The 22614-nt window shown below is 53.3% G+C and overlaps 1 protein-coding gene across 2 annotated transcripts in view; it reads left to right on the forward strand.

Annotated features, from left to right (window-relative positions):
• SLC12A5 (solute carrier family 12 member 5) overlaps positions 1–19402 on the forward strand; it is a 34625-nt gene extending 15223 nt beyond the window's left edge. For both annotated transcript variants that reach the window (XM_028121917.2, XM_028121918.2), the window contains exons 5-26: positions 583–637; positions 1131–1261; positions 2814–3055; positions 3794–4005; positions 5606–5776; positions 6078–6176; positions 6320–6377; positions 8053–8227; positions 8849–8967; positions 9287–9385; positions 10339–10458; positions 10706–10810; positions 12041–12209; positions 14054–14249; positions 15131–15300; positions 15681–15812; positions 16699–16806; positions 17954–18076; positions 18165–18364; positions 18700–18714; positions 18950–19083; positions 19311–19402. In XM_028121917.2, coding sequence (XP_027977718.1) covers positions 583–637; positions 1131–1261; positions 2814–3055; positions 3794–4005; positions 5606–5776; positions 6078–6176; positions 6320–6377; positions 8053–8227; positions 8849–8967; positions 9287–9385; positions 10339–10458; positions 10706–10810; positions 12041–12209; positions 14054–14249; positions 15131–15300; positions 15681–15812; positions 16699–16806; positions 17954–18076; positions 18165–18364; positions 18700–18714; positions 18950–19083; positions 19311–19402 — 2925 coding nt within the window. The remainder of the gene's footprint in view (positions 1–582; positions 638–1130; positions 1262–2813; positions 3056–3793; positions 4006–5605; positions 5777–6077; positions 6177–6319; positions 6378–8052; positions 8228–8848; positions 8968–9286; positions 9386–10338; positions 10459–10705; positions 10811–12040; positions 12210–14053; positions 14250–15130; positions 15301–15680; positions 15813–16698; positions 16807–17953; positions 18077–18164; positions 18365–18699; positions 18715–18949; positions 19084–19310) is intronic.
• The last annotated feature ends 3212 nt before the right edge of the window (positions 19403–22614 follow it).

A 22614-nucleotide genomic window follows, 5' to 3' on the forward strand; every position in this document is an offset into this window, starting at 1 on the left:
AAGCCTTATTCAGATTTTGCCAATTGTCCCAGTCATGTCCTCGGTAACTGAAGAAAATTCAAGATCACGTTCATATTCATTTATGAGCTCATTTTAGCCTCCATTAATCTGGAACAGCTCCTCCTTCTTTGTCTTGCATGACACTGACACTTTGGAAGAGTATGGATCAGTTAGTTTGTATAATGTCCCTTGGTCTGGGTTTGTCACATACCTGCTCAGGATCAGATTCAGTGTATGCATTTAGGCAGGAACACAGCAAACCTATTTTATAGATAAAGACACTGAGGCTTAGAGAAGTGAAATGACTTGTCCCAGGTCAGACAGCTGGTCAGAGGCCAAGCTGGGATTTCCAGAGCTCTCTGATGAGCACAAGTAGCTTGTGATTCTTCCATGTGCATGGTGAATAAGAGGTTTTCTTGACAAGAAGGACTTGGCAGGAGTAGAAGTTGGAATAGGACCAGGGAGAAGCTCAGTAAGGACTTGTGGGTTTGGCAGGTGTTTATGGGGTATAAGGTTTGGCCTTTACCCAGGGCAATGCAGCCCCCGCCCTAGCTGCCACTCTGATGATCTCTCTCCTCACAGACAATGCTCACGGCCATCTCCATGAGTGCAATTGCAACCAATGGTGTTGTACCTGGTATGTGATGGGGCTTCTTGGAGGGGAAAGGGGCCTGGATGGTCGGGAGGGGGGCCTGGATAGTTGGAAGGAGGGATAGGGCCGTAGGCTTTATGGGCCGTCAGGACCGAGAGAGAAAATACTGTGAACCTGGGGGCTGGGCTGTGATGTTGGTGGGGTAGGTGGGGACAGTGGTATTAAGGGGAAAGGAGGGAAGCAGTTTATGGGGTTGAACAGGGCAATGTGAGATCTCCCTTTGCCTGAGACCCTCCTCTCTGTCATCCTATTTTTCTGAGCCATGACCTCCTTAGAGGGGTAATTAGCAACATGGTAATTAGTGCAGCAAAATCCACTCAGAGTGGCTGGCTGAGTCTCCCACCAGTCCTAGGGCTGCAGCGTGTAAGGCATGAGGCCCAGAGCAACCCCTTTCTCATCTCTGTCCCTGAGCCTCCTTGCCCCCAATGGCAGGCCAGCTCCCCTTGAACTTCTCGCTGACACCAGGTTCTTTCTGCAGCGGGCGGCTCCTACTACATGATTTCCAGGTCTCTGGGCCCGGAGTTTGGGGGCGCCGTGGGCCTTTGCTTCTACCTGGGCACTACCTTTGCTGGGGCCATGTACATCCTGGGCACCATCGAAATCCTGCTGGTGAGAGGGGCTGAGGAGGAGGTGTGGGGTTCCAGGCTGTCAGTCAGTTAACCAATGCTCCCTGGACACCTCCTAGGGAGAGGTCCAAGCCCTCAGTGAGGCCAAAGGGAAATCAGATGTGGTTCTGTCTTTAAAGAATCCACAGTCTGGTTGGGGAGACAAGATACAGTAATTACGTAACGTGAGCAGCTGTCGTTCATTGGGCACCCACAGTGCTCTCAGCAGAGTTCCAGTTGCTTTACAGTCATTATCTTGAATCCTCATGAGGATTAAGTATTATTATGCCCATTTTACAAATGAGAAGCTCAGAAAGGTGACATGACTTGCTCAAGGTCACTCAGCTACCAAGTGGCAGAGGTGGGTCGATAAGAGTAAAATCATGGTAGAAATAATAAAACCAATGTCACACAATAGCTGCATCTTGTGATTGCCTACTGTGTGCCTGGGGCTGTTCTGATTTCTCTGTGGCTGTTCATTGTCCAGGGCTGATGACCAGTGGGTTGCAAAAGAGAAGAAGGATGTGAGGGGGACGAATGAAGAGACCTGTTAGGAGTAGTGACTGATGAGAAGAAGTCAGGTTGCTGGGCAGTATTTGAAGGAGAGGCTGCGGATGTGGGTCTCGGCTCTTCCTGCCCCTCCAGGAGGAGGTGGGAGCTGAGGAGGGTTTCCTGGTATATAGAAAGTGGGGCTGACATTTCCCAAGCCCCTACCTTATCAAGGCTTCGTGGCCTGCAATTTATCATTTTAGTTTATCCTTACAACTGTTCTATGGGTTAGATAATGTCCCCCTTTTACAGATGAGGAAAGCAGAGTTCAGGGATTTTAAGGAACATGTGGAAGGGATATAAACCTGTGCCTTTCTGACCCCAAAGCCAGTGCTTGTCCACTCTACCACACTGTCTTGGAGAACTAGAAATAAAAGATGCAGCTTCTGGTTTGGGGGCAGAAAGGGAGGACTATGGGGACAGGGAGAATGGATGGCAAAGAAATGACCCAAGGAGCTAAATTCTGAGAAGATAATAGTAGACTTCCATGACTTAAAAAAATTAAATAACTTAAAAATTATTATAAAAGCAATTCTGCCCATTGCATAAAATTGAAAAAATATCAAAAATGTAAAAAGGGAAATAACAATTGCCCAAAGAAAATCACCATTAACATTTTGGTGTATTTCCTTCTATTTTTTTTTGTTTGTTTTACTATGGGATACTGTATTCTGCTTTGTAAAATAGAACTTTATAGGTTTCCCTAAATAACTAGAAACTCCCTTTGTAAATATCATTTACAAGTGAAAATAACTTTTCTATGAATATAAACATATTAATATTTGGTATGGAAATTTTAGAAAACACATATGTGCAAAAAGAATACAGATGATCCCATTTCCTCCTATCAGTGGATGTCATTTCCAGTCTTACGCTATTGTAAATATGCTGTGATGAGCATATTTTTTTCCAGAGTGCTTCCTGCACTTCGGGTTATATCCTTGGGGGTGATTCTTAGCTGGTTCTTGCTGTGTCACTCACCTGACCTCCTTGCCCCCTTTCCACAGGCTTACCTCTTCCCAGCTATGGCCATTTTTAAGGCAGAAGATGCCAGTGGGGAGGCAGCAGCTATGTTGAACAATATGCGTGTGTATGGCACCTGTGTGCTCACTTGCATGGCCACTGTGGTATTTGTGGGCGTCAAGTATGTCAACAAGTTTGCCCTTGTCTTCCTGGGTTGTGTCATCCTCTCCATCCTGGCCATCTATGCCGGGGTCATCAAATCTGCCTTCGACCCACCCAACTTCCCGTAAGTGCTGTTGCTCTGAGCCTAAGGCGTTGTGCTCCTCCTCCCTGGCTCAGTTTCAGGGTCTGCAGTGTCAGTATCTGCCGACCTCCCTCTCCTCATCTCTCAGAATCTGAGTGATTGTGGATTCAGAGCAAACTTTCTTGGGAGGGAAAGTCTCTCCTGGTTTGGGGGGAATCTCTGCAGGGTGGGGTAATATGTTCTGGAGGTGGGCAGAGTTTCCCCTGTGAGGGTAAACTGCTTGCAGATGGGGTGGACTTAGGAAGGAAGAAGCAAGTGGGACGATTTCTGAAGGGATGACTCTCTATGTTAGGGAAGCATTTCCTGGGTGGGGACAATTTCCTGGAATAGGACAACTTATTAGAGTTGGACACCTTCTCGATCATGGGAAAGGTCATAGAAGAGAGGATCTAGGGGCACAGATCTCTGTGGGTTCTGCCTCTTTCTTAAGGACAAACTCCCTTACATCTCACTGCCAGGATGACGCACAGAGACTGCTGTCCATGGTGCTGAAACATAGCGTTGCACTAAAACGGTGCTTCTTTGGGATGGCTGCATACTAAAATCACTTGGGGGAGCTTTGAAAAAACACCCATTCTGGGCTCCATCCCAATTACATCAGAATCTCTGGATACGGGGCCCTGGGATCTGTGTTTTTTAGAGCTCCCCCGGTGGTTCTATTGTGAAGCCAAGGCAAGGTTATGTCCCTCCCCCATCTTCCTCCCTTGTTTCTCTCCCTAGGATCTGCCTCCTGGGGAACCGCACACTGTCTCGCCATGGCTTTGATGTCTGTGCCAAGCTGGCTTGGGAAGGAAATGAGACGGTGACCACACGGCTCTGGGGCCTTTTCTGTTCCTCCCGTTTCCTCAACGCCACCTGTGATGAGTACTTCACCCGAAACAATGTCACGGAGATCCAGGGCATCCCTGGCGCTGCCAGTGGCCTCATCAAAGGTCTGGGGGAGGGAAGAGGGCTAGTGTCCAGGGAACACTACAGGGATTGTGGGTTAAACGGTCAGGATTAAGGAACTCTCCTTGGGATTCACTTAAAGGAAATTGGTTTTAATTGAGCACCTACACTGGCCATGTCCTGTCCTTGGCATCATGAAGGAACAGAGATGAAAGGGAGCCTTCAAATATCTTACCACCTAGTAGGAAAGAAAGTCATCAGTTTAACGGCTATTCACTAAGCATCTACTTAGTGTCCAGCACTGTGCTAAGTGCCAGGAATACGACATAAATAAGTCACAGTCCTTGGCTTCAAAGACTCTAATGGCAGACACAGATGTATTAGCAAATAAATTACGATATGAGTAGATGTGCATTCAATGAACAGAGACCTCACAGGGGAGGGAGTGGTCATGTGTATAAGGTGGCAAGACAAGGCTTCCTAGACTCATCTGAAGAGGACTTTGAAGGAAAAATAAGAGATTTTGAGTTATACTAGGGGAATAAAGGAATTAAGGCAGAAGAACAGCTTGCCTGAAAGCATGCAGACAGAGAAGAGCATATTGTGTCCTTCCAACCACAAATAATTTGGTGTGACTGGTGCATAAAGTACAGAGGAAGGAGGGGCAATAAATGATGTCGGAGAGGCTGGTATAAGCCATATTGTGGCAGGCCTTGGAAGCCATGTTGAAGTGTTTGAACCATGTCCTGAGAGCAATGAGGAGCCACCAAAGGGTTTCAAATAAGGGATGGACATGGTCAGCTCATCATTTCTAAAGGTTCATTCTGGCTGCTAATATTGATGAGGTAAAAGGGAGAGGGAACAGAGGCAGGGAGTCCAGGAGGAGGCCAATGCTGAGTCCAGGTGAGAGATGATGGTTTTCTAACCTAGAGTGATGGAGTGATGTCAGTGGGAGTGGAGCAGTGGTTCTCCCCCACGGTTGTTTTGCCCCCCAGGAGACATGTAGCAATGTCTGGAGACATTTTTGGCTATCACAGCTAGATGCTTTTTACTGGCATCTAATGTATAGAAACCAGGATTTTGCTAAACATTCTACAGTGCTGTAGGACAGCCCTCCATAACAAAGAATGATCTGGCCGAAAATGTCAATAGTGCAGAAGTGAGGGAACCCTGGACAGGAGAGAAGGGGCATATCTGAGAAATATTTAGAAGGGATAGTGGGCAGAAGTTGGAGATGGTTTTGAAATGGAGAGGGGGATGGCAGCAGTTGAAGGCAAAGTGAAGTTGTCTGAATTGATGGTGGTGCCATTTGGTGAGATAAGGGATACAAAAAAGGAGCTGATTTGAGGTGGCTGGGTGCTGAGATCAGTTTGGGACATATTGAATCAGTCTGAGATAGGTCTTTATATGTTTTTTACTCCACTAGACAGGACTATTTGAGGGCAAGGACTAGATCTGCACATGGCCTGGCCCAAAGCAGGAGCTTAGGAAATGTCAGTGGAAATAAAATAGAACCAAGGCCCCCAGGGGAGTGAGAAGCGGTTGACCTTCACCCTTCTTTTTTGCCCACCCCACCTCCTGGCCCTAGAGCTCTAGTACCCTGACTTCTGGTCTTTCTCTTGAGCATCCTGTCTCTCCCCACAGAGAACCTCTGGAGCTCCTACTTGACCAAAGGGGTGATTGTGGAGAGGCGTGGCATGCCCTCGGTGGGCCTGGCAGAGGGCACTCCTGTCGACATGGACCATCCTTATGTCTTCAGCGATATGACCTCCTACTTCACCCTGCTGGTTGGCATCTACTTCCCCTCAGTCACAGGTGAAGGGGAGCTCAGAGAGGGAGGACTCTGCCTGGGAGTGATGGGTAGAGAGTCAATGATGATGTGGGGAATTTCTTCGTCCTACAATCTCATCACAGAGGCAGGAGCCAACAATCTGGATTCCCATTGCACAGATGAGGGAATTAAGGCCAGGAGAAGCCAAGTAATATGGTCAGGTTCTCACACCAGTTGGTATGCCAGGACTAGATCCCAGGCTTCCTGACTCCAGGGCTGGTGTCCTTCCTTCTTGTTCTGTCTGGTCTCCTATGGACCCTGTCCTAGCTGCTTCTCTATTCACAGGGATCATGGCTGGTTCTAACCGCTCTGGGGACCTACGGGATGCCCAGAAGTCAATTCCCACTGGCACCATTCTGGCCATTGCCACCACTTCTGCTGTCTGTATCCTGCACTGCTGGGCTGGGACCACCTTGGGCAGGGAGGCCTGGAGGGAGGGCAGCTTCCGCTGCTGCCTCACCCAGCTAGCTTGGGAGGAGAAAGGGGGGAATGTCACCCTGGGGATTCTCCTTCATCCTCTGCTACAGATATCAGCTCCGTTGTTCTGTTTGGGGCCTGCATTGAAGGAGTCGTCCTGCGGGACAAGTAAGTAAGGGAATCAGGGCTGATTCTGTCCTGGGTGGTAGGTATAGGGGGCCAAGTTCTGGGAAACAGACCCAGCAGAGAGTGCTGAGCCTGTGCAAGGGGACTTGTGGGAGGGAGGTCACAGGGGATTGCTTGCAAATTCACCTTTTTATATTACATTTTATCTTGCTCAAGAAGCTTGGATAGTGTCTTTCTTTTTTTTTTTTTTTTTTTGAGGATAATGCTACTTTCCTTTTTTTTTTCTTCTTTAAAATCTATTAACCCATTTAACATTTCCTAAATGTCTATGTGTTGGTCGCTGTCCAGAGTTCTGGGGGGAATAAAGATAAATAACCCATGCTTTTTGTCCTGAAGGAGCTCTTGGGGGCTGGTAACCATACTCAACAACAGACTCGGAATGCAGAGCATCAGGAGTGGGCTAAAGTAAAGTACGGGGGCTCTGGTAGTGCACAGGAGACTGCAATCCAGTCCCCGGGGGGCTGGGGAGGAGGAGGTGATGCTGGAAGTGCCTCACACACATTTTCATATTTATCCTTCTTATTTATGTTGATTAGAGATTACTTAGGTGACTAGGAGTAGGAAGGGCATTTTAGGTGGTGGGAACAACATGAACAAGGGTAGAGGAGAGAAACAGCTGTGTGTGTGTGTGTGTGTGTGTGTGCACGAGTGCATGTGCACGTGGGTGCCTGTAGCTATAAGCAAGTCAGAGCTGCTGGAGCATACACTTTTGAAGGGTGTGGGCATGCACCACCAGCAGGGTGAAGTAGGAGGTCTCGTCACAGAAGACAGTTTCCATGGTGCTGTCCTGGCTTCTGTAAGGTGGGGAATGGGGACATGAGGCTGGAGCCAGTCCTGGAAGCCTGGTTTTTGGTAGCAGGACATTAGAGCTTTATTTTATAGAAAATCAGGGGCACCCTGACAGGTTTTAAGCAGGGGAGTGACCTGGCCAAATGGACAATTTACATATATTACACTTACTCACTTTTGAGGGCGACTTAATCTCTGCTTATTTCATTTAATCATAGACCTCCTACAGGATTGCAAGGGATTCAGCAGGTCATCCAGTAAAACGCTTCATCTGATTCTTGTAGTCCTTCAGCAATGGCCCATTTGAGCATAACCTCTGGTTGCACACTCCAGTCACAGGGCTCGCTCTACCAACCAAGGCAGCATCTTTCAATTTAAGATAATGCCGTTGTTAGAAAATGCTTTTCTTTGATTCTCACACCACACGACCATGGCCACGCCATGAGGTCAGGACCCCATTTTTCTGATGGAGACACAGGTTCTAACAAGCTAAGAGATTTTACCAGGTTAACATAATATTACACAATTGACCATTTACCATAATCACTCTTAGGATCTGGTTCCAGGCATGGTGCTGAGCATTTTACCTGTGTTATCTCCTTTTGTCTTGTCACCAATCACATGAGATGGGTTTATAATGATCCTGTTTTACAGGTGAGAAAGTTGAGGCAAGGAGAGGTTAAATGAGTTGCCCAAGGTCACACAGACAGAAAGTGCCCAGGGCATTAGGAGCTTTTTCTCCCCCCTTGCTCCCTTAGAGCCTAGTCCCGCAGTGGGCATACAGCTGGTCCTGAGGTCAGTGTGGGAGACGTGCCTTGGAAATTGCGGCAGCATTGCTCACCCAGCATCGCCTGTCCCTTCATTCCAGGTTTGGTGAAGCTGTGAATGGCAATCTGGTGGTGGGCACACTGGCCTGGCCGTCCCCCTGGGTCATTGTCATCGGATCCTTCTTCTCCACCTGTGGGGCTGGGCTGCAGAGCCTCACGGGGGCCCCACGCCTGCTGCAGGCCATCTCCCGGGATGGCATAGTGCCCTTCCTGCAGGTCAGTGGGGGATGGAGTGTGGGAAGAGCAGCCCAACCACTACACCAGCCAGCCAAGCCACTGCCCAGAGAGACCACCCAGTGAGCCAAGGACCCCTGGGGCCCTTCCGTTCTGCACTACCACTAAGAAGAATGGATGTGCCTTATTTGGGATTTGGCCCATGGCAGTGCCATCTCTTTGGGCAGAGCTGTCTGCTCTTAGGGGAGAAATAAATGGCCCTCCTTTGGCTGAGTGATCAGGTAGGGAGGCAGCCAAAGGGCAAGAAAAGTGTGGCTCTCTCCATGGTGCTTAAAAAAAAAAAAAAGATTTATGGAGCACACAGTCACGGCCATTTGCTGGCCCCTGTAGCTCTTCTCCATCTGTCCCGCAGGTGCTTCTTTTCCCCTTAAGGGATCATTTGAACTTCATTGCCCTGAGGTACCAATGACAGAGTGGGAGAGACACAGCCAAAGCCTGGCATCCCCTTGGGTACCCCTAAAGGGTGAGGAATACAGCATCCTCTCCCTACTTCCTCACTGGTTAGGGGAGTCCTGCCTTTATTGCACTAGTCCCCAAGACTGGAGAAGAGAGACGAGAAGTCTCTAAGATCTCAGACCTCTATGATGGTTGCTGTGTCCCTAGGTCTTTGGCCATGGCAAAGCAAATGGAGAGCCAACGTGGGCCTTGCTCCTGACTGCCTGCATCTGCGAGATCGGCATCCTCATTGCATCCCTCGACGAGGTCGCCCCCATCCTCTCTATGTGCGTGCTGGCCTCTTGCCCTCCCCATCAGCTCTGGGGGAAGGGGGTGTCTCTCTACCTGGATCCTCCAGTTGTGACCCTGGGTAGCCCACCCAGTTGTTTAATGGTCCGTCTTTTGTTATATGGAGATTCATTCCCACATGTGCCAGGGTGTGTTGTAAGGGGATTTGGCCTTTGAATCCCTTCCTAAGCACCAGAAAGTGATCTGACCACCTCTCCAATTTCTTATCCTCTTTCCGCCTTTCTTTCTTTATGTTTCTCTTTCTCTTTCTGCCTCCCTTTGCATCTCTGTCTCTCCTGGGGCTTTTCTGTGTTCTAGGTTCTTCCTGATGTGCTACATGTTTGTGAACCTGGCCTGTGCAGTGCAGACGCTGCTGAGGACACCCAACTGGAGGCCACGCTTTCGCTATTACCACTGGTGGGTGCCCTGTCCCCTTCCCTTCCTGATGGAACCACCCTCTCGTCTCCACCTCAACCCCCACCTCACCCTAGCCCTTCCCTGAGGTCTAAGAATCCCAAACTTAAATAGAGAGCCCATTTCTTCAGTTTTTGTAGCCTGACTAGCATGAGAAAGGTTCTGGAGAGGGTCTCCTTCTAATCACAGATAGTAATATAACATGGCCATCTACAGTCTTGGCTGTGATCCCTCCCCTGTGCATCATGCTCAACATCTTACAGACTAGAAGAGGAAACATCAGGTTTCCTCAGCTACGAAATGGTGGTGACAACTGCCCTGACTTCATGGGGCTCTTGTGAGTGTTACAGGGCTTAGTGACCAGAAGGTGCTTATTACATGGAGCCTGGGGCTCTGATCATTTCACTTTATGGCCCTTCAGCTTCACAGTTGGCCTGTGGGGCCGACAGGGCAGGAATGACCATACTTGTTCTACAGAAAGGAAACAGGCTCAAAGAGGGGAAGGGACTGGCCCCAAGTCACCCAGAAAGACTATGGCATACCTGGACTAGAATCCAGGCTGCCTGACTCCCATCTTAGTGCTCCTGCTCTGCCAGTCACCTTTTCCTGGGGGCACAATCTTACCAGGAGATCTTGCCTACAGCTCTCTCCAGAGACCTCTGCCTTGGAAGCCCTCAGGCAGGGTGGTCTAGCAGGGTCTAAGAAGGCACTGAGACAAAGAGTTGGGTGGGGCTTGGGGTGGTGCCCTGCCTGTGGCTGCTCATTCATCCAGAAGGTCCCATATCCCTATGGTGCTGCTCATGGAGATGATGGTGTGAGCTCCCCCAGACCTGATCAACCCTAGACCTCCCAGTGCTTGCCCAGGCCCTACCCCGTCTAACTCTTGCTGTCTGAACCCCAGCACCAGTGACAGTCCTGCCAGGGCTCAGAGGCTGGGTCTTCCTCCCATTCTCCAGGACACTCTCCTTCCTGGGCATGAGCCTCTGCCTGGCCCTCATGTTTATCTGCTCCTGGTATTATGCGCTGGTGGCCATGCTCATTGCTGGCCTTATCTACAAGTATATCGAGTACCGTGGGTAAGCACAGGGGGCGGGAGGGCTGGGAGAGGCTAAGGGATGGGAGGGGGTGGCGATGAGGTAAGAGTGGGGGAGGGAAAGGGGTGATAGGTGTGGGATTGCAGGATAGAGGACAGGAGCTGAGGGAGGGGCTGAAGCTTCGAGAAAAGGAGGTGACAGAATGGCTGCACATTTTCTGCCCTGGGGCGGCCACTTCAGTGTGCATGGGTCTTTCTGACACCCCTGGTTGATTCCCTCGGGCCTCCAGGGCTGAGAAGGAGTGGGGCGACGGGATCCGAGGCCTGTCCCTCAGTGCAGCACGCTACGCCCTCTTACGCCTAGAGGAAGGGCCCCCACATACCAAGAACTGGAGGTAAGTGGCCAGGCGCATGTGGAGGGGCCCAGGGGAAGGGAGCAGCGTCTGACCTTCCTCACCAGCTTTGCCGGGTGTATGCTGTCCCCCGCCACAATGGGCTGCCCTTCACCTCCCCTCCTTAGCCGAGCCTCATCTGACTTTTCCCACCTACAGCCCCCGGGCCGGGCTGAGCTACCCTCTCTTCATCCCTCTGTTCATTCCATCGTGTGTTTAGAAAATGTATGAATGCAGGGTATGTGCCATGTGCCAGGCCCCCTTCCAGCCTGTGGGGACCTAATGAGCTAACAGTTCCACAGAGAAGGCCCACACAGAGACAGACGAATGTAATATCGTGTAGCATTTACTCTGGGGGAGGTGGCTGCATTCACCTGGGGAGTTATGGGGGCTCCTAGAAATCTCGAGATTCAGAACAATCTCTACACTTTATTTGGGTGGAAGTCAGGGGCCAGAGAGGGTCTCAGAGGCCATGGAAGGCAGAACTGGAAGCAGAATTTTTACCTCCCGCCATTCAACCCAGGGTGCTTTCTAGCTGACGGTTCTGTGGGCCCGGCCCTCACTCATTTCCCTCAAGTCACTTGGCCGAGAGGAGGGCCTGAACTCTGAACTATGCCCAGGACATTGTTGGCCTGCACTTGCTGATGTCTACTAAACTGGGGCTTCCAGAGACCAGGGCTTTGCCTTATTTGTCTGTGAATTCTTAAATGCTTGGCACAGTGTCTAGCCCCGAGTGCTTAGAGAATGCTCTTAAACTGTTGGGCAGTGGGATGGATGGGGTAGCCAAATGAAAAAGGAAATGAATGGATAAATAGTTGGGTCGATGGCCAAGTGTATATATGTATCGGAGGGTGACTGCTGACAGATGAATGTGTGAACGGACGGTGGCAGGTGGATGTCAGGTAATTAGGTGACTAATGCATGTATAGGTAAATTAGTATGGATACGAGTGGGTGACTGACGGATAAAATGGATGGGTGGGTGAATGGATAAGTGAGGTGGATGAGAGATGAGTGGGTGGGTGGGTGGATGGGTGGCTGTGTGGGAGCTGGTTGGATGCGTTGATGTTTAAGGAGATGGATGGGTGGATGGATGTTTAGGTGGACGGGTAGGGAATGGGGGTATAGAGGGCGGATGCCTAGTAAACTCACTGGCTTATGGTGCGTGGGTGTGTGGTGTACAGTGGGTGGAGGTTGGGTGGGTATTGTATGGCCCACCTTGCATCCTCTGCAGGCCACAGCTGCTGGTGCTGGTGCGCGTGGACCAAGACCAGAACGTGGTACACCCACAGCTTCTCTCACTGACCTCCCAGCTCAAGGCGGGGAAGGGCCTGACCATTGTGGGCTCTGTCCTGGAGGGCACCTTTCTGGACAACCACCCTCAGGCCCAGCGGGCAGAGGAGGTGAGTGAGCCGAGGCCCTGGTGGGGAGAGGGGAGGGCAGGGCACTCAGGAAGACAGCCCTTGTCCCTTTATACTTGCCCTCCCTGCCACCCTTGGGATCAAAGGGGGCTCAGGCTTTTCTGTCATCTTCCTTAGAACAGGAATCTAAGGGCTCAGAGAGTGAGTTCCTTAGAATCCAGCTCTCAGAACCAAAGACCATCAGAGCCCAAAGTGCCCATTTGATGGATAAGGAAACTGAGGCCTAGAGAAGTCAGAGCATTTGTCTAAGGACAGAAAACAGAGACTCAAATGAGTCTGCTTGACTCCTACTCCAGACTTCTCCCTGCCCAAGTATACATCTTTCAGCGTGTTCTCACATCCGTGATTCTCTCGATCCCCGCGCCACGCAGAGTTGGCAGTGTGAGCACAGGAGGAAACAGGCCCAGAGAGGGAAGGCAGCTTGCTGACAGCCACAAAGCTGGCTGGAAGCACAGTCAGGATTTGAGCCTGGGTCCCTGGCTCTGGGTCCCCTGCTGCTGTCCGCATCCATGGTCCATACTCTCAGAGCAGAGTCCAGAGCCAGTGCGGACAGGGGTGAGAGGCTTGTGCAGGTTGGAGCACTAACAGGTTTCTGGAACCTGGTGGGTAGCAGAGGAAGTGGGTTCTGTCTTCGATCCAGGCCTCTCTCCCTTTGGGGCTGTGACTAGTTGTGGAGAAAGGAAAGGGGGCCGGAGGGAGGTGAGGAGAGATGGGGAGGGGCACCCCTAATGGCTTGTGACAGTTGCTGTTTCTGCCTCACTGGGCCGTTCACACCAATCTGTCGAGGCCCAGAGCTGGAGGCTTCCGCTGGTCAGCTTCCTTCAACATGCAGTGGCTGAGAATGTGCTGCGTACCAGGCATGGGGAGATGGGGGCATTTGTGAGACCAAATCCCAGCCCTCAAGGTGCTTCCAGGCTAATGGGAAGATGGAACATACCCAGAAGGCTCTCAAACCTGTCTGCAGTTGATAGGTGCTTCACTAGAGTTCATATCAGAGTAATAGAATGTGTTGAGTGTTTACAATCTGTCAGGCAGCATTCTACCTTACCCACATCATGTCTTGTAATTCTTCCTGTTGCTACATGAGGTAGCTGTCATGATCCCCATTTGACAGATTTGAAAACTGAGGCTCGTAGAGGTTAGGTGATTGCCCAAGGTCCCACAGCTAGGAGGCGGCAGAGGTAGGAGTTGAAGCCCTGCTCTGTTTGACATCAGGGTAGTGGTCCAGAGTGTGTGGGATAGAGTCAGAGCCCTGGAGTTGAGCCCCTACAATGATATCCATTAGCTGGGTGGCCTTAAGCAAGTCTTAATTCCTCTGAGCCTCAATTTCCTCATTTATAAAATGAGAGTAAGAAGAACACTACCCTCATAGTGTGGGTGGCATGTGCATTTAAAATGCTTATCATTCATGCTAATTTTTTAAAAGTCGTTCAAAGCAAATCATCTGGGCATGCAGGGGAGCCCAGTTCCATTCAGGTCTGGGTTGGGGAGTGGTTTCGGGCAGGGTGGAATGGACAGTGGGGGAGGTGGCTGGGCGGTGCTGGAGGGCTTGCAGGGGGACTGTGAGCGATGGCAGGGTGGGGGCAAGTGCAGGGTAAGGTCATGGAAAGCTTTGACGGATCAGCAAGGAATGGGGGCCACAGGTGATGGGGAACCATGCACAGTTCTGCCGCCTGGGGCTGACATGATCGGAGCTGAGCTTCAGGAAGATGGGGATGATGGAGGGGAGAGACAGGAGGAAGGGAGCCCACGAGGGGCCATGCAGGGCTAGGGAGGCCTGAGGCTCATCCTCGTTTGACATGCTACCACTCCACCCCCTTCCCCAGTCCATCCGGCGCCTGATGGAGGCAGAGAAAGTGAAGGGCTTCTGCCAGGTGGTGATTTCCTCCAATCTGCGTGACGGTGTGTCGCACCTGATTCAGTCTGGGGGCCTCGGGGGCCTGCAGCACAACACCGTGCTGGTCGGCTGGCCCCGCAACTGGCGGCAGAAGGAAGATCATCAGACGTGGAGGAACTTCATTGGTAACACAGTGTGGGCAGTGATGGGCGGCAGGTTCTCCTTCTTGGGCCCGGGCACTCTTTCCCAGACGTGACAGGTGCGGATTCTGCATCCGCAGGTGTTGGTGTTTGGAGCTGGCCACGTGCCAGACGCTGTGCCAGGTGCCGGGGACTCAGGTGTGAAGGAGATAGTCTTGGGCCCTGCAGAGCTGGCTCGGCCCTGGGAGGGAGTCAGTGGAGGGCAGTGGAAAGAGCTACCGCGGTGAAGTCAGAGAGGCCCGGGTCTAAATCTCGCCTCTGGCCCTGCCTCGCTGTGTGATGGTTCACAAGTGACTCACCCTCTCTGAGCACTGGATTCCTTGATGGTAATATAATAACTAACATTTATAGACCATGTTCTGTGTGCCAGACTCTAAGCCTCTCATTCTGTCAGCAGTCCCGTGAGGGCTATTACCTGTCTCCTCCACTTTATTGGTGTGAAACGGAGGCACAGAGAGATCGAGGTGTTTGCTCCAGGTCACACAGCTGGTAAACCTAGAGGCTGCCCTGGTGACTCCAGGCTATCCTGTGTCCTTTATAAGTGGGACGTAGTTGGCAGTTGGGAGGATAAACGAGGCCATGCACAGGAGAGTTCCTAATAGGAAGGGCAGGTGGTGTTGTTGCCACTCAACAGGTGGGGAAACTGAGGCCCAGTGTGGTTGAGAGGCTTTCCCAAATCCAAACAACAATTAAATGATGAGACCCACAAGGATGCTGGTTTTCTGATGACTCCATCCAAGGCCGGGGTGGGGGGTGGGCGTGGGGTGGGGCACTGGGTGCCAGGAGCCTCCGTGGCAGGTGCATGGTGCGGGAAAGGGACCAGGGTCACTCTGTTCCCATCTGGCTTTCTTCTTGGCCTTGCCCAGAGCTGGTCCGGGAAACCACAGCTGGTCACCTGGCCCTGCTGGTCACCAAGAACGTTTCCATGTTCCCTGGGAACCCTGAGCGCTTCTCTGAGGGCAGCATCGACGTCTGGTGGATCGTTCATGATGGTGGCATGCTGATGCTGTTGCCCTTCCTGCTGCGGCACCACAAGGTGAGGGCGGGCATGGCTCACGGGCTCTGCCCAGGGCCTGCCTCCCCCAGAGTTCCTCCCTGAGAGCTCAGGGGAAAGGGGGCTGATCACCCCACTTATCCTGAGATGCTGGGAACTGATTGTGTCTCCTCTTGCAACACCTTGCATTGTAAAGGAGAGCAATGCTTAACCCAAGCAAGGGATGCTTTAATGGGGGACCCTTACCTAAGCAGGGGAGGTTTTGTAGGGAGTGGCCGCTGAGATAGAGGATTTCGGGTCTGTGTGTAGGCGTGGGAAAGTGGGCGGGAAGGGCGAGGGACAGGGTTCTCTCTAGGTTCTGGATCTGGGTCTCTGCACTGCATCTGGGCTGGACCTTTCTGGGTCCCCTTTCACTCCTCCAGGTCTGGCGGAAGTGCAAGATGCGTATCTTCACGGTGGCCCAGATGGACGACAATAGCATCCAGATGAAGAAGGACCTGACTACCTTTCTGTACCACTTACGTATCACCGCGGAGGTCGAGGTGGTGGAGATGGTGAGTGCCCAGGAGCCCAGGAGACACCTCTGAGGTTTTGGGGTCCTACCTAGCCCTCTTTCCTCTTGGCCCCAGCATCAATAGGGCAACCCCCAAAATATCAGTTTATGATGGTGGATCCCCCTCCGCACCTTATCCACCTCTTAGCCTCTCACATAGTCACCCAAGAGTCAGTCTACCCACCATCCATCTGTCCATCCCTCCCTCTCTCCTTTATAAGAATAGCCATGTCATTATATGTGAGGCACTGTCTCATGCACTTTATATATATTAATTCTCACAGCAACCAATGAAATAGATACAACCATCAGCATTTTCATTTTACAGATTAGGAAGTCGAGGCACAGAAAGGTTAAGTAATTTGCCCAACAGTACAACTAAGTGGCAGAGCCAGGATTCAAACTCCGGCAAGCTGGCTTCAGAGTCCACGTGGCTTGAGATGATACTACAGAGCTTCTCATCCATCCTTTCCCTCGGTTTATTTATCCATCTACCCATCCCTCTGTGTATTCATTAATGTATTCATTCACTCAACCCCCCATTCATCCATGTACGTACTCATTCATCACTGTTCCTTTATAAAATTTCTTCCCCTTCTCTATTCACTCAGGTAATTAATTAATCTACTCATTCATTAATTCACCCATTCATACGCCTGGTCCTGCGTTGGGCTGAGGAGCGAATGAGCTGCATTGCCTTCAAGGAGCATTGCCCTCTGCTTTGTCCTTGCCTCCCACAGCTATTGGTTAAACTAGGTCATTAGATAGAGAAACCCAAGGCTGGCAGAAGGAAGGGGGTCTGCCTCCCTTCCCATGGCCTTGCCCCTGAACTCATGCTTTCCTCCCTTGCCCCCCGTCATTCTGCCCCTGTCCCTGCCCACCCACAGCACGAGAGTGACATCTCGGCTTACACCTACGAGAAGACACTGGTGATGGAACAGCGTTCCCAGATCCTCAAACAGATGCATTTAACCAAGAATGAGCGCGAGCGGGAGGTGAGGTTGTCCTGGCTGGGCTCTGAGAGCCTCAAGCTGCTGCCTGCTCTGGGTCTGCACAGTAAGGAGGGCCCAGTGCTCACACTCCTGGCCACTGGCACGGCCTTCACCTTAGAGCGTTATTCACCACCCTTCTCCCCCTCAAGCCCACCTCCCAGCACTGGGCTTCCTAGCAGCAGGGGCACATTGCAGCTGCACCTACCAAGCCTGCCAGCCACGATGCCAAGGGCTTTGGCCTGGGTGACAGATTTCCCCCTCTGTATGTGACTTCTGGGGCCCAATGGAGAACAGTGGAAGCTAAATATGTGTGGATGATGATTCCTCAGGGGCGTGGGCTGCGAGAGTCGGGGGCACAAGGGATCTTGTGATAGACCCTGCCAGAGTGGGTAACAGACAGATATTTAGGGATGTAGCTAATGGTGGGAGTTGGGGGCACACCTCCTAAGATGTGGTTGGGGAGTTCTTGGGGACAATGATGATGAGCTTCCCATGGGGTATGGGTATCAGATCGTCCAGGTGTGGGTAAGGTGGGACCACTAGTCCCCGGGAGTTGGGATGAAAGCCCCACCTCAGGGAGTAGAGTCCTCGGGGAAATGAATGATGGTACTCTGGGACTGGGGACTGAAGAGCTCTTGGGGGCAGGTGAGAGGGTGCCTGTGGAGTGGGTGGCAGATCCTGTAGGTGAGGGTGACAGACCATGGTTGAGGGGGTCTCCCGGGTATGGATATTGTATTTCTCAGATGGAGTTAATGGATCCTCAGGGGAATGGGTGATGGGTACCTTTTGGAGCTGAGAAGGATGAACACTCCAGGAATGTTGTCCAGGGGTGATAGTAAAAAAATTAAGAAATGGCAAGTGCATTGGCCACTCAGAACTGGCCCTGGGCCATATGCTAAGATAGAGCCCTGCAGGGGCCAAGTGTTAACCCTTTGGTTGCTGGAGGGTGGGGAGATCAGGGGTTCTGGAGATGAGTTGGAGTGGCCAGGTGAGCGGGGTATTTGGTAGAGAAACACTGCAATATTCTAACAGCTGGTACAGTTTCTAAAAGCGTGCGTCTGTGACAGAGCATCAGCTCTGGCCATAGCTCTTTGCAGGGCATGGGTGATGAGTGACAGCAGAGCTGGTCCTAACCTGTGTCACTCCCTAGATCCAGAGTATCACAGATGAGTCTCGTGGCTCAATCCGGAGAAAGAATCCAGCCAACACTCGGCTCCGCCTCAACGTCCCAGAAGAGACAGCTGGTGACAGTGAGGAGAAGCCAGAGGAGGAGGTGTGCAGCTGGGGTGGTTTGGCCCCAGCCGGTGGGGGCAGAACCTTTGGCCTCTAAAGGAGTCACGTGCTGCCCCTTCATCTCTCAGGTGCAGCTGATCCATGACCAGAGCGCTCCCAGCTGCCCCAGCAGCTCTCCATCCCCGGGGGAGGAGCCTGAGGGGGAGGGCGAGGCAGATCCTGAGAAGGTGCATCTCACCTGGACCAAGGACAAGTCGGTGGCAGAGAAGAATAAGGGCCCCAGTCCCGTCTCCTCCGAGGGCATCAAGGACTTCTTCAGCATGAAGCCGTAGGGACCTGGGGGCTGGGGGTTGGGGGCTGGGGTGAGCCTACGGGGTCTTTGCTCCCCATGACAGAGCAAAGGAGCAGAGGAGGTCCTGGTCCAAGACCCAGCCCAAATCTTGTCTGGGTTTTCCCATCTGAGAACTGGGGTGTTGGGCTAATTGCTGAGGGTCAGCACTCCCAGGTGTAGGCAGTGAAAAAGTGAAAGGGGTGTGGCTGGGAGGAAGGGACCAGTATGCACTGCGGGGGGGGGGCTGTAGGGGGTGATGGTGACCCAAGTCGTCAGTCTCTCCTTCTTCTGACCCCTCTCTTGTTCTTCTTTGCTTCTCTTGTTTCCTGAAGGGAGTGGGAGAATTTGTAAGTGTTTCAGGATTTTTTTAATTCTCTCTTCTGGGTTGGCCAGGGTCCCTGCTCTCCTCACTTTATCATGAACCCTCAGTTCGTGGTCCTGACCTTTGGGGTCTCTGAATGGCCCAGTCTCGGGAGGCCTGGGGTTGACCGGGCCCAGTGCGCCTGGGACTGGGAGGGTACTGGGTCCAGCTCTCCCGGTTCCTGCTTATACGCCCTCCTCCCCTCTGCCCCCCCACCCCAGGAACCAGTCCAACGTGCGGCGTATGCACACGGCCGTGCGGCTGAACGAGGTCATCGTGAAGAAATCCCGGGATGCCAAGCTGGTTTTGCTCAACATGCCTGGACCTCCGCGCAACCGCAACGGTGACGAAAACTGTATCCTGGACCTAAAGTGGAGGGTGGGGGATCGAGGCGGACGTCAGGGGGCCCGGGTCCTAGCCCTGGGATGGAAGAGCTGAGCCCGTTCCTGCTTCAGTTACCTCGGACCCGGACGCGGGCCCAGGATTCCCTGGCGCCGATCGCAACCCCCATTCCATGGGGGGGGGGGGGGTTGGTGTGTGTGGAGGGGAAGGGGACGGTCCCTCTCCTTGACGCGCGTTCAGACATGGAGTTCCTCGAGGTCCTCACAGAGCACCTGGACCGGGTGATGCTGGTCCGCGGCGGCGGCCGCGAGGTCATCACCATCTACTCCTGAGAGCCAGGACCTGCCACCCGGGCCCGAGCGCGCCCGGCCGGCGGCCCCGGAGCCCTCGCCGCGCCCCCCGCCGCTGTCACCGTTTACATACAGACCCTGTGCCCGCGCCCTGGCCCCTTTCCCCGCTGCCTGAAGCCCGGAGGCCACGCCGCTCGGGGCTGACTCGGAGAGGACCGCCCCGCGCGGAGACCGGAGCCCGAGCGCCCCGTTGGCGCGTCGCTCCGCGGGCTCGGCCTCGCCGCGTGGGAGGAGACCCTGCAATAAGGCTGGGGAGGCGCGGAGAGCGGAGGCGCGGGGCCGTGAGGAGCCCCCGCGGGCCTCGCGGCCCGGTCCTCTCCCCCGCCCCGCCCGGTCCTCCTCAGCGCCCCGGCGCGGGCCCGGCTCCCGGCGGCTGGAGGGCGCGCGGTTGGGGAGGCCGCGCTCGGCCGGATCCACCGCCCCTCCGCGCGGGGCCGCGCCTATACATAGTGTACAGGAGACATCGCGTGTATTTTTAACGTCCCCATATTTCTGTGACTAGAAGCGCAACGGACTTCTCTGCTCGCCGCTGTCGAGCTCTCCCGCTGGGGGCGCCCGGGGCAGGCGGCGGCCTCGGGAGGCTGGGTTTTCCTGGACGTCCGCGAGTTTGGGAGCAAAAGTGCTTTCGGCCCAGGCGGGAGTCGTGGTCCTGGCCCCTCAGCGCCCCCGCCCCGCTCTCGCCTCCTCGCCCTTCCCGCGCGCCCCTGCGCTTCTGACCCTTCCCGCGAGTTCTTTTCGGAGATGGGGTGAGACCAGTGTCCGGCTTTTCCTGGATCCGCCTCCCGGCGGCTGCGGGGAAGCGCGCCGCCTCTTCTCGGCTCCCGGCGAGCAGGCGCTAGGGCAGGGGAGGGGCTCCTCGGGGGTGGGGAGAGGTCGAGGAAGCCCCGCCCCCGTGCCTTCGCAGGGGGAGCCTGCGTCTCTCCTCGTCGGCTTGTCGCCTGCTCCCCCTATCCCATGGCTCGTCGCCAAAGACTGAAACTGGGGAGCTGGAGGGCGTCCCCTCCCCGGAGTTGCGTCCCTGGGACAGGCGAGGGAGGAGGGGGGCGATTCGGGTTTAGGGGCCATACCCACCGGGGAGGCTCCAGCTCTGCCCCTGATGTTCTCTCTCCTGTCCCCATCCGGCAGCTGGCGGCTCCGGCCGCCGGGACCCAGCCGCCTTCTCCGCGTCCCGGGACCCGGCCTCGCTGCCTAGCAGCGGCCTCTAGCTGCGTCTCCCAGGCACCTGGGCTGGAGTCGCCACGTGCTTTTGTTCTTAGCGTCTCTCTGCCCTCCTCCAACTAGGACCCAAGATCTTTGGCTTCTCCAACTCCAATCCTTGGCGCTTTTGCTCCAAGCAGCCCGGTCAGAGGCGCCCTCTATCCCTAGAGAAGGCGCATTGGGCGGGTTCCCTTCCCCCAGGGCACGTTACTAAGGGGGACAGGCACCGCATGCTCGTTCCAGCGCCCTCTGAAACTGGGTTCAGTACCTCCAGCCCCAGGGCCCTGACATTTGCACCTGGTTAGACATCCTGTCCACCTCCCAGAGCTGGGGGTACTGGGTACTCCTGACCTCACCACCTCCTTCCCTTTGAGCCCAAGGCAGGGAGCTGGAGCTGTTGCCATCTATAGACTGGGTCAGGTGTGGCTGGAGGCAGGTCTGGATATCTGCCTGTTAGGCCAAGCCCTCTGAGATTTGATGAGGGGGCCAGATAGATAGACTCTTCAGAAAGTTGGAGGTATTAGGACACCAGCCACCCCCCACCTGACCCTCCCACACCCCCCTACCTCTTCCTAAAGACCACCCTCTGAGAACCACAGCTGGGCCTAGCCTTCTGGTGGGCAGAACATGCTAGGCTGAAGTGGTAGGTTGGGCAGAAGGGGAAGGGGGCTGTATCAACACCAATTAGGGAACCAAAGTTGCACTATCTGGGCCCAGAATGTCTGGTTGGCAAGAGCGAAGTTTCCATTGATGAAGACAAACATCCCACAACAAAACCCAAGTTTTCTGTGCTCCATGTGCAATATTTGTTATGAATGTCATCCTAAGTCACTAAGTTATCTTCATAATCACTGTAGCTAGATGTCTCATGTCCATTCAAGTGACTTTAATTCCGAGTGCAATATTTCAATAGACTTGTAGTGCTAACTAGCGTCGCTTTTGTTTTAGACGATCTGTGTGCAGGGCAATGCAATGAAGTTGAACACCCTTGTAAATAGGAGAGGTTGCAAACCAAATCAAGATTATTTATTACTATTATTAGGCCTGACTTTAATTTTCAGTGTGTTTCAGTATTCCGCATTCTGCCTCAGTATTGATCTTGTGTTCTTTGTGCCAATATGGAAAGGAGCGCGTTGGTTCTTTCCTTTATTGTTGAATGCTCCCATTTAATGCTTTACAGCTTTTACTGTATTTTTTAGACTCCTGTCTGCACAAAATGCAATAAAAATAATTTTATTATACCCTTCACAGCCTGAGATGTGCTGTTTGGACACCCGAGGGGGAAGGGTGAGTATGTGGGAAGAGGGGTGAGTGGCTCTTCAGGAGCCTAGCCTCCTCACCAAACCCTGTCACTGGCAGTAGGGCTGCTGGCTGGTCCTCCAGGTCTGGTGGCCTGGTTCGTGTTCTGACAGCTGTGGGGCCCTGTCCCGGACAGCACTTAGCAGGTCAGGCTCAGCGCTACCCCCAGCCCACCGGAGGCCTTGGGCCAGTCACTTCAGCACACCTGCCCCAGGGTTTCCTGGTGGGGCTGGCTATTAAATGCTCTTCCAGGCTCCCACAGCTTCTGTGACTTTATGGTTCTGCCAACTCCTCACATAATGGGCAGAATAGAGGGTGGCAACTGAGACGAAATCAAACAGGAGAGTGCCCCACTCCACTGGCCAGCAATGGCCTCTTCAGGGTAGTTTTCCTTTCCTAGAGTTAAGAGGACCAGACTGCTGCCACACTGAAAGTCCACCACAAACAAGGATGTTTAACACAGCATCGTCATTAGCCAGGAGGCTTTAGCTCTGGACTGTTACTAAAGCTGCTAAGTAGGTGGGGTGCATGAGGAGAGCCGAGGGTCAGGTCTTCAGGCCTGACCACAGGAGGACAACAAGAGGGGGCAGACCTCACGGCAGACCGAAAGCAGTCAGGGCTCCATCAGGGACCCTCACCTTCTGACCTTGGGAGGGAATGCCCCTGCAGACAGAATGCCCCAAAAAGACAACAACAGG

Source organism: Eumetopias jubatus, unplaced genomic scaffold, assembly GCF_037043125.1.
Source record: "Eumetopias jubatus isolate StellerSeaLion01/CBP00866 unplaced genomic scaffold, mEumJub1_p1.0 scaffold_9, whole genome shotgun sequence".
Taxonomy (NCBI): Eukaryota; Metazoa; Chordata; class Mammalia; order Carnivora; family Otariidae; genus Eumetopias; species Eumetopias jubatus.